The sequence below is a fragment of the Eucyclogobius newberryi genome, unplaced genomic scaffold (assembly GCF_026437365.1).
Source record: "Eucyclogobius newberryi isolate DKJ021-1_F unplaced genomic scaffold, fEucNew1.0.hap1 SCAF_22, whole genome shotgun sequence".
NCBI classification, from domain to species: Eukaryota; Metazoa; Chordata; class Actinopteri; order Gobiiformes; family Gobiidae; genus Eucyclogobius; species Eucyclogobius newberryi.
Window position 1 is genome coordinate 8,608,381 of NW_027315857.1, and position 18,993 is coordinate 8,627,373.

Here is an 18,993-nt window from a genome sequence, read left to right on the forward strand (position 1 = left end):
AGGGCAGAGAGAGAGGGCAGGAGAGAGGGCAGAGAGGAGAGGGCTGAGAGGAGAGGGCTGAGAGGAGAGGGCTGAGAGGAGAGGGCTGAGAGGAGAGGGCAGAGAGGAGAGGGCAGAGAGGAGAGGGCAGAGAGGCGAGGGCAGAGAGGAGAGGGCAGAGAGGAGAGGGCAGAGAGGAGAGGGCAGAGAGAGAGGGCAGAGAGAGAGAGGGAGGGCAGAGAGAGAGGGCAGAGAGAGAGAGCAGAGAGAGAGGGCAGAGAGAGAGGGCAGAGAGAGAGAGGGAGGGCAGAGAGAGAGGGCAGAGAGAGAGGGCAGAGAGGAGAGGGCTGAGAGGAGAGGGCTGAGAGGAGAGGGCAGAGAGGAGAGAGGGCAGAGAGGAGAGGGCAGAGAGGAGAGGGCAGAGAGGAGAGGGCAGAGAGGAGAGGGCAGAGAGGAGAGGGCAGAGAGGAGAGGGCAGAGAGGAGAGGGCAGAGAGAGAGGGCAGAGAGAAGAGGGCTGAGAGGAGAGGGCTGAGAGGAGAGGGCTGAGAGGAGAGGGCTGAGAGGAGAGGGCAGAGAGGAGAGGGCAGAGAGGAGAGGGCAGAGAGAAGAGAGGGCAGAGAGGAGAGAGGGCTGAGAGAAGAGGGCTGAGAGGAGAGGGCAGAGAGAAGAGGGCAGAGAGGAGAGGGCAGAGAGAAGAGGGCAGAGAGAAGAGGGCAGAGAGGAGAGGGCAGAGAGGAGAGGGCAGAGAGGAGAGGGCAGAGAGGAGAGAGGGCTGAGAGGAGAGGGCTGAGAGGAGAGAGGGCAGAGAGGAGAGGGCTGAGAGGAGAGGGCAGAGAGAGAGGGCAGAGAGAGAGGGCAGAGAGGAGAGGGCAGAGAGGAGAGGGCAGAGAGGAGAGGGCAGAGAGGAGAGGGCAGAGAGGAGAGGGCAGAGAGGAGAGGGCAGAGAGGAGAGGGCAGAGAGGAGAGGGCAGAGAGGAGAGGGCAGAGAGAGAGGGCAGAGAGAGAGAGGGCAGAGAGGAGAGAGGGCAGAGAGGAGAGAGGGCTGAGAGGAGAGAGGGCTGAGAGGAGAGAGGGCTGAGAGGAGAGAGGGCTGAGAGGAGAGGGCTGAGAGGAGAGGGCTGAGAGGAGAGGGCTGAGAGAGAGCTGAGAGAGGGGGGCGCTGATGGATCGACACGGAGCCAGTCGAAAGCGGCTGCAAATGCAAACCCCGGAAAACATTAGCGGAGCGGCAAACAAAAGACGCTCCAAACACGCAAGCGATAAAACATTGAGGAATTGTCTCGAAACACGGTGCGCTCCACGACGACACGCGCACATCACACTGAAACGTGCGAGACAACACAGTGGAACAGAGCGGCTCAGCATATTCAGCGAGTCGTAATGGGCGCTCGCTTGTTAGGCTCGACTTCACTTCTGCAGCTTTTCTGATGACAAAGTCGGAGGGGCGCGCTAAAGACGAGTCACGGGACGCGCGGCGAGCTGACTCCTCACTCTTATAAAAACTCATCAAGGGCAATCGATGTGCCACGCAACCAAGACATTCAGTGAGAGCTAAAAACCGATAACGTGACCGTCGACATGATACAAACACCCCCCGCAAGCAAATGCGTTTTATATTTCATCTGCTGTTCACGATTGATTGAACTGCGTCAATCTCACGTAATGACCACTGCAGAAACTAAATGATTTCAGTGTTGGATCTGCTCCGACTCAGCCCTCTAGTTTTTCCTTAATCACACAAAATGCTCCACAAATTAAAATTGTAACTGACCAAAATCTGGCTCCGTCTGCGAGTTTCATAGTCTTTAAAGTGGAGCTGTGCAGTATATAGAACAGAAAAGTATCGATATTGCAATGTTGGCTGAATATCACAACTAAATAAATCGCAGTAACACTAATTAGGCCTCCATCTGACAAAAATGTACTGTTTTTTTTTTTTAAATAAAATGTGTGTTTTTAAATGAAAATGTAGATTTATTTAGCCCATTTTATTCCCCTTAAGTAGCCTCGGTTTAATCTTGGTTTTGTCAATGAGTCTGACTAATAAGTTAAAGGCATGCTCTTTTTAGTCTTAATATAACTGTCAAAAAGTTAAAATATTGCAATAATATCTATATCGCTTTTCAAATATCGCACAGCCCTACAAACAAGACAAACACTACTTAAAAGATGCACCATGTTACTTTTCTGGTAGAGTCTCCAGCATTAAAAAAAGTTATGTAGTGCATAAATTTGACTATTTTGTTTACATTTGTTGTGTTTTTTTTAGTTAAATCCTTATATTTGGTTGCGCGTTTCTAAAATATATAAACACTGTTGAAGCTGAATGTAGAAATAGTTTTTTGTTGTTGTTGTTTTATTTTCCAGACTATAAGTCGCACCGAAGTATAAGTCGCACCAGCCAAAAAAAATCTATAATAGAGAAGAAAAAAACATATATAAGTCGCACTGGAGTATAAGTCGCACCAGCCAAAAAAATCATAATAGAGAAGAAAAAAACATATATAAGTTGCACTTATATATGTATGAAAGAAGGTTGCAAGCGTGAAAATAACAAATAATATCACATATAAGTCGCTCCCCAGTATCTAAGTATAAATATAAGTATAAGTCGCACCCCGGCCAAAACCATGAAAAAAGGTGTAACTTATAGTCCGGAAAATACGGTATGTTTTCCAGTGCAGCACTTGATGGCACATTCTTTTAGTTTAGACAGTGAATTTGTTTGGATGAAACTAGAACCACTGCTTTGTATTTTTTGAGTGAGCAATTTATACATTTCGAGACAAGTCTGCACCACATTTCCTGCTCATCCGGTCTGATATGCGTCCCCTCACCTCTTTCACTGTGGCGTCGTCAAAGAAGACCCACTTGGAAGACTTGGTGTGGAAGGCGAAGGCACAGTAGTGGCGGCTGGAGAAACAAATCATGCCCACCAGCAGCAGCTCCCCCTTCTTAGCGTGCTCGTCCGTCACCCGGGAGAAAAGCTGCAGCGACGCACACACACAAACACAGCACAAGTAAATGTATAAAGCGATTACTCATGCGCCACAACAGTGCAATAAGTGGAGAGGCGAGTGACGGATGTGGAGACAAAGGGATCAGATACTCTGTGTGTGTGGTTAGATTAGGGTCTGGGGGAATGAGGGGGATTGATTTGACGAGCAGGTCGAAGGCCAGATTGAATTAGCTCTTCAAGGCATGGCCCAAATACAACTCTTCATAGACAATAAAATGGCTGAATACATTTTTATAGCTCATCTGGAGTTATTAAGTAGCACGAAGTACGGGGTATCAAGATGAATTGTCTAATAAATAAATAAAGTGAAGACTTTAAATTTTAGAGGCAATTTAACTATACTTTCTATACAAATGTAATACAAGGTGCTTAATAATACAGCTGTTTATGCCCCGTCCTGGTCCTGATGTAAAAAAAAACAATAATTGTATTGTGTTTGTTGATATTTTGAAATATGAAGCAACTTTTGTACATTGTAATTATTGAAATGATCAACTCCAACACAATCTATTTGTCATTTTGTGTATTAGTTGTGTGGTTAATATAATATACTTGGTTAATTTAGAAAAAGAAAAAAAAAAGTACCCATTCCTCAATATGTTTGTCATATTTTCTGTCATTCTTAATAAAATGTCTGAATACATTTGTGGATTTTCTAACCAGTGTGAACCAGGGATGTGAAGCTCATTCAGTTAATCCATAATTGTGATTATTCATCATGTCCCAATATAATTCAAAATAATTAATAATGGACAAACATTTTATCATCCAAATTATGTAATTTCGATTTGATCTACACTATAAAAAAAAGTGTATTTTCCACAATAATTGTAACCCGCACATAGGTTTGTTCCATAAATATTGTCACGATTAGCTCATTAGTGCTAACACCATCTAGAGGCCATATTAGTTCATTTACAGGTGATTTAAGTACAGGTTTCTAGATTTCTTTTGCCACATATACTCGGGTTAGGGTTTTGTTTCTGACTCAAAGTGAATCCGAAGCGTGTAAGTTTCCTGTTGTATCCAATAAAGTCACATAAAACACAGTGAATGAAGGCTTTTGTGGTGCAGCAGTGGGAGGCAGTGCATTCTCTACATCGTGGGCTTTGCAAATGTCAAATAAATACTTTGAATCCTCCGCTTGGGTTATGTAAAGTGTATGATGCCGTCCTGGTATAAACTCCTGTGATGTAACGTACGCCGCGCTGTAAACCAGTTCCCTTATGCACCGTCACAGAGATGAGAGCGGAGGTTTTGACGCTCTGACCGGAGCCAGCAGGAGCTTTTTGATCAGAGGTGCGGGCCAGCTAGGCACCGGGCATCCACCGCTTATGCAACAGCCTCCGACTAATAAATCCCCCCTTCATGTACTTCCCTCATATGTCTATTGCACCGAAGTAAACAACATGCTCAAGAAAAAAGACATTTACCAAAAGGAAAGATGCGTCTACTACGGAAGAGACAAGACCTCAAACACAGCAGTTTACAAAGAACTATATGTAAAATGATGAGGCTGAGCAAAATATGTCTGTTTGCCGTAACCCAACCGACCCGGTATGAAACTAGCCGACTGAAAAAAATCTGTATTTTGTTGCAAAAACGGCAAAATCTTTTATTTTTCAATTATTTCGCCGACTCACCGACCGGTCTTTCCTAAACCGATGTGTCAAATATTTTTAGCACGCTGGTACACCTATCTTTCATCCCAAAGGACTGAAAACGCACTGCGCAACACATGTGCGTCTTCAAATTCGGTCCTCCACATGCGTCTAACAGAGCAGAACGCGTGTCAGGGTCGTTAAGTTGCCTTTTACAAGTTGGTTTGTCTCTGTCGGCGCCACTGAAGTGTCCATAGTACATGCCACGCTCTATCACGGTGTCTTACGCAATGCATTCTGGGATTGAAACACGCCCAGCAGCGTCATCACAACAAACATGGTGGCGCCCGTGTCCCCCGCATGTTCCCCCCGCTCGCCTTCGCTACCAAAATAAAGGATAGCAGCGTACAAAAGGTCGATTGAAATATCCTAAAATCGTGAGATTTAGTCTCCTGATCGGGTTGATAAGAGACGATTTCCGTCATTGACTGTTGAAGCCTGACCCCTGGACTGTTGAAGCCTGACCCCTGGACTGTTGAAGCCTGACCCCTGGACTGTTGAAGCCTGACCCCTGGCGGTCACGCCGAGTCAAAAAATGGCAACATTTTGGATTCTTTTTTTTTGCCTTCAAAGTAAAAAAAAATAAGAATTTGCCTACCGTCCGACCCACTTGAAAAATGTTGGCTCGGGTTACAGCAAACAGACAATTTATTTGGGGCAGCCTAATTTATTTACGTTATAGTTCATTACTCAGTACCTTAAAAAGGCATAATATGTCTCCCTTAAAATCTGCCTCAATATTTGTCCTGGATTATGTGTTTTGAACTGTCCCACCTCCCTTCTCCTGGCTCACCGTGGAGAGCTTGAGGAGAGGTCCGAGCGAGTGGATGACTTCTTGAGTTTGGTCCGATTGTTCCGAATCCCAGATGAGGCCAATGATGACGATCTCGGGGCAGTTCATGAGGACGCGCCGGATTTTAATCTTCTGCCCACAGTTGTTCTACGGAAGAAAACCACGGCAAAGTGATTAGTGACCAACAGAAACAAAGAATAGCTCGACTGTCTCTGGTTCATAACTGTATCTTCCACAGACACGTTTTGACCCAGTTGTCTAGAGCAGAGGCGCTGAACCCAAGGCTGGGGCTCTTGGCCAATCAGAATGGAGCCCTTTGCCTCATATCAGATTTGATGAATATTTCCCTGAAACATTAGCTCTATCCTTTTCCCTCCCCCCTCTCCTTTTCCCTCCCCCCTCTCCTTTTCCCTCCCCCCTCTCCTTTTCCCTCCTCCCTCTCCGCTTCCCCCTCTCCGCTTCCCCCTCTCCGCTTCCCCCTCTCCGCTTCCCCCTCTCCGCTTCCCCCTCTCTCCTTCTCCTACTCCCTCTCCCCTACTCCTACTCCCTCTCCCCTACTCCTACTCCCTCTCCCCTACTCCTACTCCTACTCCCTCTCCCCTACTCCTACTCCCTCTCCCCTACTCCTACTCCCTCTCCCCTACTCCTACTCCCTCTCCCCTACTCCCTCTCCCTCTCCCCTACTCCCTCTCCCCTACAGGAGGCTGTGTGCGTATTGTAAGCGGCGCCAAAGCAGAACTGTTAGACAGATTGTGTCTTTTAAGTGGTGTTTTCGAACTTCTAGTGCTATTATTCCAAACTGGAGCATCTAATTGGTCCTTATTATTGCGTTTTTTATTACACGCTTTTTCTCAGTGAATATGAGACGTATTTTCACAATATAATAAGCTCAATGTGGCGCGCTTTCACTGCAAGGAGGAAATCTTCAAAGTAATCATTATAGCTTTTGCTGTTGCTGGAATAGAGCGTAAAACTGAAGTTCAGAGACCGCCCTGACGAGTGTTTCTGCAGCAGTGTTTTCTCTGCTCTGGACCAACAATAGTCCAGTCAGACTGATGGCTTATTAGTCTGAGAGCAGAGTGCCCTGCTGCAGGGGCGGACCTGAGATTGGGACTGTGGACGTTGGGCCCCCAATAGAGAGCTGGTCCAAGCTTTTGCATTAAAATCATTTTAAAACATGCCTCAGCTGTTTTCAATCTTGAGAAATAAATAAGTCAAATGGATTCAAATTGTTTAAGTTATCTAAAATACAACAGAATACTGCAAGTTGCATATGAATTATTAAATTGGACCCCCAGACACCCCCTTAGTTACACAAATCTTACTTTATGTTAAAAAAAAAAAAAAAAAAAAAAAAAAAAGTGTTTGATGGGCTCTGTGGTGAATAAGGAAAATTAAATATTATAATTATTCCTCACACCCCCTGGCGTTGGCAGCGGTGACGCTTTTCACAGGATGACCTCTGACCTGACCAGCTAGACTACCCTGGTCTAGAATCTCTGTTCGTTTCTCTCAAACTAAACACTTGCTTTTACCACTTTAAACTGGATTGTTGCATTGAAGATTTTGAAAAGATTAGAAGTATCATTCCTAAAATCAGTCAACGGTTGTAATGTTGCCCAATAATAATGCCTAATAAGTATTTGATGTACATGAAATCTCGTTTACATACTGGGCAGTTCCGATAGTCTCCCATTGTACTCGCTGCTTGCAACAATTCCCCGAACGAATCCACATGACGCCGCTGCAACTGTTGACTAAAGAGAAACAACATACGGTTAAGGTGCGCATTGTCAGCTTGTGTGGAGGCTGTCAGCTAAAAGAGAAGTAAACTTGTATGAATGGCCTTCTGACAAAACGTGCCGAAGAAGCACAAAAAGAAGAGGACAAAGGCGTGTGAGTCAGATTTCAGATGGTGGTTTACCATAAAGCCGTGGTGGAGACATAATGTACGAGCTCTGTGAACGGCAGCGGGTCTGACGTGGCCCCGCAGCTGTGACACACCACCTGAACAACACACAGCAGCAGGGAGTGAGAAACATCTCTAAATATGAGCTATTAAATTGTCCTCAGTAGTACAATTTTACATTTTAGTCAGAAGCAAGTTATACATATGTAACAGTGTCAGAATACACAATGAATGTCCTACAGCAGGGGTGGGCAAACTGCTGCCCGCGGGCCACATGTGGCCCATTTGTCTTTATAACTTTATAATCCGGCCCGCCAAACATGCCAAGTAATATCTTATATACTTGGTGCTTGCCTGGATTCGAATATGGCCCTCGGAGGAAAATAATTGCCCACCCCTGCCATACAGAGATAGTTTGGACTTGATGTCATTCTTGGAAAAATACCCATTCACTGAGTGTTAAACTTTAACCCTAAAAATAATAAAGTAAAACTGATGGAAAACTATTGTTTAAATGGATGAAATATTAATTTGATTGGTAACATGACTGTAAAAAAGAACAATTTATTTCAAGAGTAAGAGAGCTGGCGGGTAGTTTTATATACATTTTTGAATACTGGAGTTATTTCTAAATGTCAGGTTGTTTGGCGACAGAGTCTTCGGGGCAGGGTGCTGGTGAGAGAGCTGTCCCAGGTCTTTGGATTTCCAAGTACAACATGTGGGTTTATCGGAAACTGCAGTCAGCGTCGCAGTGTGGAGTCTGGGCTGAAACGCCCTCCTAATTCCTCTGGGGCCGCTTGTATCACAACATGACGGATTGGATTTCTCCAGTCCCAGACAGTGATGCATGTGTGCGCCGGTGTGTGCCACTGGAGGTTTGTGTGTTCTCTGTGCCCAATACTGTTGTGTTGGGCCAAACTGCGATAATAACTTAAGAACCACAGCAAGTATTTCTACTTTTTGTCCTTCCTTGTGGCAGAGCAGTCACAAATGCCGTGAAGGGTGCAGGCGTGTGTATTTGTCTTTTCTTTCCTTTTTCTTTTTTTCTTTACACCTTTACTACAAGTTCAAATAAATGGGCAGATTGACTAAAACGCTTTTTAAAAAAAATATTATTATTATTATTATGACCGCATCTCAAAATATGCTGTCACTTTATATAGGGACTGATGGAAAGAACAATACACGTTTTGTATTTGTTGGTCCTTATAGTGCATAAAAGTGGAACATAACTATGTGTTTTATAATATTCTATACCAACTTCTTCTGATGTTGAAAAGGGGGATTTTCCTTGTACTGACCTGCTCATAAATGGACATAGCAAACTTTTGATGAGTGATACAAGACTTTGAAGTGCAGGCATTTTCCTCCTCAGGCACTATATGCATGTGGATCCTCTCCAGTATGATCTCCTGTGAAGAAAGAAAGAATTTCCCGTTTACCAAGAACAAATACAATGCAACCTTTCTGAGAAAAGTTTTTCAACTTCCAGAGAAGAGCGGGGCTTCCAGACATGTAGTAAAAGGTATAAAAAGAGCAGGTTTGAACACATTTAGTGTGTGTCTATGGAGTGCTTAATGGTTTGTAAAGCGCTAGGAGCTGAAACCAGGGCTGGAAAGGTTACAGAACAACTTCACAGATTGTTAATCTGACACTGGCCAAGTCTTAACACAAATTCCTTCACTGGCATTTTCGCTGCCAATATATTACTTGGTGAACGCACAAGGTCAAAGATCTGAGTGGGAGGTGTTTTCAGGACTGTGAGGAAAAGGAACAACTCCAGTAAGTAAAAGCGTTAGATATTTAAATTGAGGAAGCTAGGACGACATACTTGATCAAAAGTGTATCGTGTTTACAATTATGGCTCCAATCAATAATAAAACTGACACAAGCAAAGACGATGTGTTCTGACTGGTAAGTTGTTTGTCCTTAAAAACACACAACACTCATCTGCAGTTGCTTAATCAGTGTTTCAGTTTTATGCAGACAAAATCTGGAATAATTTAGCCTCAAAACTTAAGGCTTCTATCTACATTCTTCTTTTAGAAAAGTAACTCCAACAACGTTCATTTAATCTTCTTTTGTAATCTTACGCCAGCAGTTTACAGCCTTATATTACGTAATCTTTAAAAAGAACCAGACCTGTCTTTTAAAGTACGTTGCATTGTATCGTTTGTGTTGTGATTTGAATGCATATTTCTTGCTCTGAAAAGCATTTTGAATCACACATTTAGCTCTATAAAGAAAGCTTTTGAAAGATATAGCACAAATAATAATTACTGAGGGATGATAATAAGCCTGCTCTGCCTTTCTCAGCAAAGATAACATCCCTCGCTTGGTTTAAGAACATTATTTTTAATATCCAAAGGCCAGTATGTCTCCACAGCAATATGATAAAGCATGTGGTGGAATGATACATCAGATCCAGCAGCACACAGAGGCTTATATAACCCGTCACGCTCATATTTAGCGGCCGCGTGGCACAGGGTGATGGGAGTGCAAACTGGGGACACGGGCGCTTTAAACGACCTCGCCGGCGGTCCAGAGCGGCGTTAGTCAAACACAGATTATACACCAGTCCTCTCTAAAAGCGCGGGAACTCACAAAGCACTCTGCGGCGTCGTCCATGAAGCCCAGCTGGAAGCGGTGCTCGTCCCTAAAGGTCTCGGCCAGGGCGACGCGCAGGTTGTCCGAGGGCAGAGCGCGCTCCCTGCTGTGCTGGAACTGAGAGAAGATCCCCTGGAGGGAGAGAGAATATCAGATCAAACCGCAAAACATGTTCATCAGTCGTTTTCAGACTCTTCAATTTAATAATGTCACACGCTCAGATGTAGGGCAGCAGCTAATGGTTATTTTAGTAGTCGAGTTTTCAGCGACGCATTTTTCGATCCGTCGGCTCGTCGAATTGTCATTTCTATTGCAAATTGAGACTTTTTGAAGTACATTATCGAGCGAGTAAAAGTTGAAATGTAGTGACTGACGGCTTCTAGATTTACGACATTTACAAATAAAGTGTTTTATAGATGAAATCTTTTTAATTATTTTACATTTAGATTTAATAATGTTGCGTTTTTTGTTTGCATTTTAGAGTCTGCATAGTTCAAGTAACGATTACAACGCCCAAAAAATATGACTGGTTATTTTTCATTTGTTTCATTTCATTTGTTTTCTTATAACAAAGGATTTTTTTGGCCCGTAGGCTTTATTAGACAGGACAGCCGAGCGTGAAATGGGGATGAGAGAAGGGAGGACATGCAGTAAATTGTCGGAGCCGGGATTTTCATAATTACACGTAATGCAAGTTGCAAGTTGCAAGTTGCAAGGGTCCATCACCCGCTTGCTTTAAGAAAATGCTATTGCTTTGCCTTGGTTCGGTGGCATCTCCATGGAGATTGTAAAGTTGTAAACCCTTTTTGTGCAACATGCGAGGCAAATTGACTTAACCGTTTATTTATTAGTTACTTCTATAAGCTCATCGTTGCACACAAACAAACACATTTTACCAGCCCCCATCTTTTAAACATTATCGACCAATAGAATCACGTGATGTCATGTGAAACCTTACTAATAAAGATAAGGAGCATGGGTTTTATTTTACCTTTAGTGCACAAAATATGCAGGATTCTCCAAGACAGAAGTGTCCCGGTAACTGCCTCAAGCTGCGCCTGAAGATGTCCAGTTGCCATAGAACCTAGGAAACAAAGCACCTTTAGCTTGTGTTCAGAGCATGGACAATACAGCAGTTACGGTCTTCAACAAATCAAGACACAATGGGAAGAATACTATTATAGAAACAAACCTCGTTATTTCTCGAGTACAAATAATTGAATTTGTGTGCGGCTCGTTATTTATACATGTACGCTTTCGAAGGTCAAGCGAGACAAAAGCGCTGCTGTCCGTAACATGTCTGAGCAGTGGTCATCTCGGGGCCCGTGGGCAGCTTCTGAGTCACTCCGCTGTGGTCACCTCAGAGTGGGCGACTAATGAAGTCACAACCGACTTCCCACAAGTCATAAGCAACCTTCAACACTCTTGCGGTGCAGCTGGGTAAATTTAGCCCCTGACTAAGCTTTGACAAACCATTGGGAAGGTATTCATTTGTATTAAACACATAAAATGGGTTCCAGACAGTCACAATATATACATTCATCATAACGGGAATTGCAAGATTTTTGAAAGAAATCTCCAAACTGAAAATCCACAATGTTGAATGTTGTTCATCATTTTTTAGCGATTAGATTTCGATACCAGGGAATAAACTCGATTCTTGATACCAATTTTAATATGTCAATGATCTTTTAAGGTAAAGGTTTTAGACAATAGTGACTTGCCTTTTCTGTACAAAATAGTCCTTTCTTTGTTAAATGTTGTGGTCATAAAGCTCAAGATCCTTCCAAAACTGTTGAGAAAAAGTCACATTTTGAACCTGTTCGTGAGATTTTGTTTTAGTATCGATACTGGGTTTAGTATGGTTAATGGTCCAATTATGTACACTTTTTCTATTACTTTAGCCTTGGTGTAATTTTTGAATACAAACTAAATAAACAAAAACTGAAACAACAACTCTGCCATTTTGAGTAACAGGATGATTTAATTTCCAAGTTGTTTGATGTCGACAGAGAGGAAATTGAAAATTGAAGTTTTATGATGGTTTGGTCCAGTAATTATAGATGTTAACCACAAACCTATTTGTATCTGTAGTGTTGATGTTACATCATCTGGAATGTTCAGCAATATAAATTCATGGAGACAAGCAGGTAGCAAGTTATGAGGTCTGTGATGAATGTTTTACAAGGGATTTGAAAGGGAATGTACCTGATTTTTTACAGAGATAGAGCTATATTATATGAGCCGCTCTGAGGGTCAAAATGAGACCGCTGTATTCTGTCTGCATCGAAACTCTGCGGTGAATAATCAGGATGCTCAGAATTCTTTAGGTGAGTGAGCGATACGTTTAGATTGCCGCAATCTGTTCAAAGCACAAAAACCAGGTACAGCGCCTTCAACGGTTGAAATGTGGTTACCTGCACGGCGCTGTTGAGGAAGCAGCTGTTCTGTCCGGGTTCGTTCAGCAGGCCCTTGGTGGGGGCCAGAGACAGCATGCTGCCCGGCTGGTACGACTTCCCCAGGTTGCCCCCCGGCTTCCTGAAGAACTTGGCCCATGCCATTGGTTTGTGGGGTCCACCGACGCAGCGGCGGGACAGTGGGCGGGACGGGGCGCTTTGTGGCTAAGTGACTCCACTCGCTACAGCGGTTGGCCGGCTACACATAGGGCTCGAGTTTAGTGCCGCAGCTCATGGTGAAAGACTTGCTGTACGTACTCCAAAAAAAATACAAAAAAATAGTCTTGAAAAAGGAAAATTATTGTATTAAAATCCCAGTTTTACGTTTAGGAAAAATGTTCCAGTTTAGTTTGATCCTCGTCTTCTCTCTCCCGCGCCAATCCATTGCAATATTTCAACTAGGCATTTCTGGCCAAACTGTAAAGGGAAGAAACAAAACAATTAGTTTACATTGATTTGAATAATAATTAGTAATAGTAACATAGAAAAAACAATAATTTAAGGGTTTAGCTTCCTGTTTATAGGCAGCATTTTGAGTCCCAATCTTAAATACATCACATTTTGTCGCAAAATGACTAATCACTTGTATAGTAACGCATCTAATCTTCAGGCATATCTTCAAAACTGGAAAACACTAGATTATTCATTAACTTAAGTGTCCAAGTGAAGCACACACTAACATGAAACGGTAAACAACAGGCTGGACAACACAGATTGCACAAACTGACCTGCTTGTTCACATGTTTGTCGAGGCTTCAGATTGAACAATAAACTGCCCCTAAGTGCAAAGCATATTGATCATAATCTACCTCACAGTTGACCACAATCTTCAGCAGGTCTTTATTTTGTCAAATGTAACTGACAAACATCAATATCTCCTATCCTGAAATGTCGATGTTATTGGCATTTGCCAGACACAACGACCAGTAGGACCAAACAATGACTTGAAAAACATCTTACACAACTAGTTTACCTCAGGTTTGATCGGTCGTTAGCGTCAATATTCAATTTAACCGGTGAACTCACTGCCCGTAAAAGTAATTTGTGTTTTCACTACATTTCTACTCAACAAAAACACGCCGGAGCTCAAAGCGACGCCGGCTTTACGGTGTTTTACGGCAAATTGTGTTGTTATTCTTTCGTTGTCGGCGGCACAAAAGAATGACCTAGCGTGTAAATGGATGCAATTTAACAAAACATTAAAACATCTTATACACTTTAGAAGAGTGGATTAGTGCTGAGCGTTCGAATGCGGTGCTGAGCAGGCAACTTTTAACGTGAGGGAGGAGGGAGCGGGACGTTCGAGGATTCTTCAAATACAACTTCTTTGTTCTTCTCTTCTTAGAACCGGGTTTGTGGAAGTTCCGACCTTATTGGCAACCACGTAATTCAGCCTTTCGTGCTGCTACTGAATCATACTCTCTTCCTTCCACCCACACGCTTCAAAACATCCCTTTTTCATTGTAATTTTATTACTAATACCATGAAAAAACAGGCCAGTCGGTGCCAAACAATGACACCACTTTCACATAATGAGCTGAAGAACCACTCGAAGCTTCAGCCAAAACCAGTTGGACAGCAGTTTCTTCCTGGTATGTCAGGAATTCTCGGTGGATAAACTAAAGCCGCGACCATAAGTAACATTCAGATCTGATTGTCTTAGTACAATTTGTCATCGCCACAACAATGAACATGAAGTACGGGTTAATACGCAGTTGGCCAATGTACTGCACTGCATTAAGACCAAGCCCAAAGTTTCTGTTTGGGTATTAGCCAAGCGCAAATGGGAAAACTTTACCTTCCCAATCACACCTGGATCAGAGGAGGGCAGGTCTAGACAGGCAGAAAACGGGATTTAGATAAATTTATATCCGAGTATTGAATTTTTGACAGGTAAACAGTCGAGTAAGATTCTAATTCAGAGCAACTAGTTTAGAGTTACAATTTGTGCCCGTTTTGATCAGGCTTTTAGATGAGATTTGAAAACACCTCGTCCAAATAATGTTGTCCGGGGGTAAGGGGGCCGACTAGGCGAAAAAACAAGTAGCTTCGGCATTCTCCGGATCACGGCTCGGCAGCCAATCAGAGCCAAGCACACAAATTTCGTCGACCAATCAGCGTGCAGCATGCAAATTTTCACTTGTAAACGGTAAACTGTAATGGCGGACTATTATCAAATGCTTCTGACTATTGTCAAGATTTATTAATAAAATGGCCGTCCCTGCACTCGAAAATGCCCGTCCACATTTTAAAATACCCCGTCCAAAATACGGGAAGACGAGTCTCCATCTAAAATCCTGGTTTTGATGAGAGACGTCATTCTTGGCCACAATCTTGTTAGAGTAGACCGTTGCAGGCAAGAGGAACTGGCTCGTTAAAATTCTAATTATTGTCAGATTACCAATACATGGCATTTAAGGACACAATCAATTGCGATTCATCTTGCAGCTCGAGTAAAAGTAAATCATTTCAAACAAACCATTTCAAATCATTCAAAAAACACAAGTCTCACTGACAATCGGAACAGATGGAGACAAAATGAGAGCCAGTTTGATCCAGTGAGAAGAAAGACGGAGGAGATGTGGAGTTGCAGGACTGCTGACAACAGCGTAGGAGTAAGTGTGGCTTCCCTTTGGAGTCCCTGAACAGTTATTGCATTATGGGCTCCCACTTGAAAAGCTGCCAGCCTCACTTAGGCTAAGGCGGCTCTTTTTCCAAGTGAAATTGGCACTCGCTGACTACAATTCCCTGACATCATAGAAAAAGATGATACTTTGCCGCCGCGGGGCAAAGAGCATCATTTGTCAGCACCAGAAAACGCAGGGCATCCGTTGGACGACTTACTTCATAGAACAAACAGAGCGCTGGTCGGACTGAAGTGGGCGTGGACTACGTCTTTACAAGTACGGCCGCGAGATTAATGGACATTTCAATGGTCTCAACAGCTAAAAAGTTAACATCTCGATATGCAGAGAAAATGCAAACCCTTTTAGCTCGGAGAATCATGATGCTTTGTAATGGTTTAGCAGTCAATATTTAAATGAAAATCTAACTGCAACATTTGATCCAAAAAAGTTAATTCCAATCTACACAACGTTCAGGGACGTTTATTTTTAGCGGTAATTCAAAGTGCTTTACAGAACCGGAAAAAAATGCATTAAAATCACAAAATAAACTGAAACCTTTACATTTTCCTTGAACAATACCTGGTTTTCTGTACTGCAACATAAACTGTACTTTTTTCTGAAACATATCCTGCATCATTCATCTCATAACAAATGACAGTTTTCCTACATTCCTTTGAATGTCACTTCTTTGAGCAAAACTCCTCATCTTTAATGTGTGGCGAGTTACTTTGTGCTCTCCCAACATCCACCAGGCATAAAAAGTTGGACCTTTTTCTATTTTTAGTTTTGTACCAGTAGTTCCTCAACTTGTCTTGTACTGTGCTGGTGCCTTTAAATCTTGCCCAGCCCAGCCCTTAACACACTCAAGCGACTGTACTTGGAAAAAATGACGACACCACAATAGTTTCTAATGTTTCATAATATCATGGCGCCTCAATCCCTTAAAAAAAAAAAACTGTGCACCTCCATCAATGTTAAACTTACTTGATTGCACCCATACGGAAGTCCTGTTTTGAGCCCGATAAAGGACCCAGGTGGAAGAAAACGGCTCAATTGGCTGACCACGAGGTTGTCGCGGCGCCAAGTCGACATCGTTAGCGCTGTAAGCCAAGACGCCTGTTGACACCGTTTCCGCCTCCAGTGCGGGGCTTCGGTTACTCACAGCTGCTTCACTCGTGTTTTTACCTCCAACAACACAAATTCAACTGCTTACAAATGATGAGCAAAGACATTGCCGTTTCAGGCTTGAAAAAAACGACATCAACTTCTTTCGCGGGATCATTTTGTGGTTCCATTTGACTGCATCTTGATTGACAAAATAGAAAAACGTACAGTAATTACCCATCACTCCTCTGCACGGTTTATAAAACGCCAGGACAAATTGTGTTGCAGCAGGAATGCAATGTTGAGCAAAGCGTAAAAATATCTTCACACCGACTTGAGCATGCTTAGTCAGGTGACGAAATGTCCAAACACTAACTTGTTACAAGATACGGAGAGCGGGGGACGGACTTTGTGGGAAAAGGGATCGGTGCAGTTCAGGGGTCAATGAGTCAACCATTACAGAGAAAAAAATAATGAATTAAGAAAAATTTGCCTCTTAAATCAAAGGACTGAATATTACAGGCAGCAGACACTTTTACACAAAATTAGAGACTTGGAAAAACATCTTGGATACAGGTGTTGTTCCAGTATTTTTTCACTGCCTAACATATTACGGAATACAATTCATTATACTCAAACTGGACTAAAACAAATGAAAGCGGCACTAGGTAGTCTACGTTTTTAGGAAGAGGGTCAAGTGTCTATGGAAACACCATTTGTACCATTTGTTTTGCCAGGAAAGTTCCACAAAGAGATATCAAATTTTGCAAAATCCATAGAGACAAGCAGGTGACTTCTCTAAACCAAAGTTTTTATGCGTGTTTTATCTTTTTTGCATTGTCTGTAATTGAATGAATAAAACAAAGAAGTATAGGCCATGCTGTGGAACACTCAAGCAAAAGCAATAGCATTTTTGTGCGAGGTATAAAATGATTTTGATGAATTTATTCAAACAGAAAAGCAAAAAAAAAAAAAAAAAAAAAAAAAAAAAAAAAATCAGGTCTAGCAAATCTCTACGGTATAAGAAAGCAGTGCTGGAAGGAGGACTGATTTCCTTACCCTCGTCACATAAAACGCTAAGACTAGCAGCTTAAAGCAATCAACTAAAGAGTGTTTGTAGCCGGGGCAGCTGGACGGCCCTGTGGAGCCGGAGACGTGTGCGGACAGCCGCGGCGTGAAGACATGGGGAGCGGGATGATATCATTTAGCCATTAGCGGCTCCGCTGATAGATTGCCTCATTAAAACTGATTCAATTGATCTTCATGAGGTAATCCTCCGAGCATTTGATGAATCAATCTGGACTCAAATCGAGTCACGTTCGCTCGATATGTAGACGAGGTGCGCACACGAGCTGAGAAGTAAACGTTGAATGTGGTCGAATTTGTTATGGAGGTTTTTCTTTTTGCTGAATTTCATATTTGCTGCTGGGACGGGGCAGAAAAAGTATGTTGCAGACTTCGAGAACTGCGGTGCAAATGTTTCTGAAGATGAGAAACAATAGCACTGAGCTAACTTGGCTGAGCTTCCACACAATTCATCTTTAAGAAGCAGAAATAAAGTGTAATGGTAAATTTATAAAACTCTATATATTTACTAGGGTTGAGTAATTTGGGGGGGGGAAAAAATCACCATCTTTTCTCACAAGCCTTGTGGATTTCATTAAGATTTGTGATTTGAATACCGTATGTTCCGGACTATAAGTCGCACCAGCCAAAAAATGCCTAATAGAGAAGAAACAAACGTATAGAAGTCGCACTAGAGTATGAAATGGGGTTGGAAGTGTGAAAAAAAGTGTGGAAAATACAGTAGTAGGATTGAATTGGCACGTTGTTGTTGTCATAATTAGGCTATTTTGTTGCAGCAGAAAAGGAAGCTACTGAAATAATAAAACTTTTACTCATTGTAACCATTGAAATGTGCGGCTGTATGTTTGGCCTGAGTGTTAAGACTGAAGACTCATCTGCTCAGTCCAGTTTGTACAGCGCAGATTACTGTCCCACATTACGACTTTGGGATGGGCAGTGCAGTAAACAGTATTACAGTAGCATCTGTGAGTAAAGGTATTTAGGTCATTTGTGTTGTGATAAGGTCTGTCAGATGACTTGGCTCGGGCTACTTTATTATTGTAATGGTTCAGGGGTAAATGCTCTTCCGACTGCGCTATGTAATTACAAAAATCCGCAACAAAAAGTAAACTCTGAAGGATTTCGTTTCATAAATAACATAGTCTAAAAGGTCGGTGATCCAATGCACTCTTTTGTCCATCTGCGTGGCTCAAAAACGTGGGTCGTAGGTTTCACAAACAGGTACAAACCCGTTTTACGACCAAAGACGAGCGCACCTCAAAGTAACACCAGAACACCTCAGTCGTGAACGGGACCTTATCTCCGTGTTTCTCGTTCATTCATCAACTTTTCTAAACGCAAAAACACTGCTAGCATGTAGCGCTAGCCTCAGAGAAGCCTAAAGCCGGATTGCGTGAAGATCGCATATAGTGACTTTCTTACAAACTGAATTTCTCCTTGTAGTAGCTTCTTGTAGATTAATCGTACAGTGGACAGTTCAAACTACCGTATTTTCCAGCCTATAAGTCGCACCTTTTTCATAGTTTTGGCCGGGTGCTTATATTTATACTCCGGAGCAACTTATGTGATATTATTTGTTATTTTCACACTTGCAACCTTATTTTCATTCTCCAGTGCGACTTATATACGTTTTTCTTCTTCTCTATTATGCATTTTTTGGCTGGTGCGACTTGTACTCCAGTGCGACTTATAGTCCGTAAAATACGGTATCTGTCGACACCTTAGGATTGAAGACTTTCACTAAATCACC

General features: G+C 42.6%; 1 protein-coding gene across 1 annotated transcript in view; it reads right to left on the reverse strand.

The window, feature by feature from the left end:
* usp53a (ubiquitin specific peptidase 53a) overlaps positions 1-18,993 on the reverse strand; it is a 53,685-nt gene that overhangs the window by 25,118 nt on the left and 9,574 nt on the right. The window contains exons 2-9 of the mRNA XM_072458571.1: positions 12,388-12,843; positions 10,962-11,054; positions 9,968-10,102; positions 8,665-8,775; positions 7,379-7,461; positions 7,127-7,211; positions 5,455-5,601; positions 2,819-2,968 (exon numbers count right to left, since the gene is read on the reverse strand). Coding sequence (XP_072314672.1) covers positions 2,819-2,968; positions 5,455-5,601; positions 7,127-7,211; positions 7,379-7,461; positions 8,665-8,775; positions 9,968-10,102; positions 10,962-11,054; positions 12,388-12,531 — 948 coding nt within the window. The 5' untranslated portion in view covers positions 12,532-12,843. The remainder of the gene's footprint in view (positions 1-2,818; positions 2,969-5,454; positions 5,602-7,126; positions 7,212-7,378; positions 7,462-8,664; positions 8,776-9,967; positions 10,103-10,961; positions 11,055-12,387; positions 12,844-18,993) is intronic.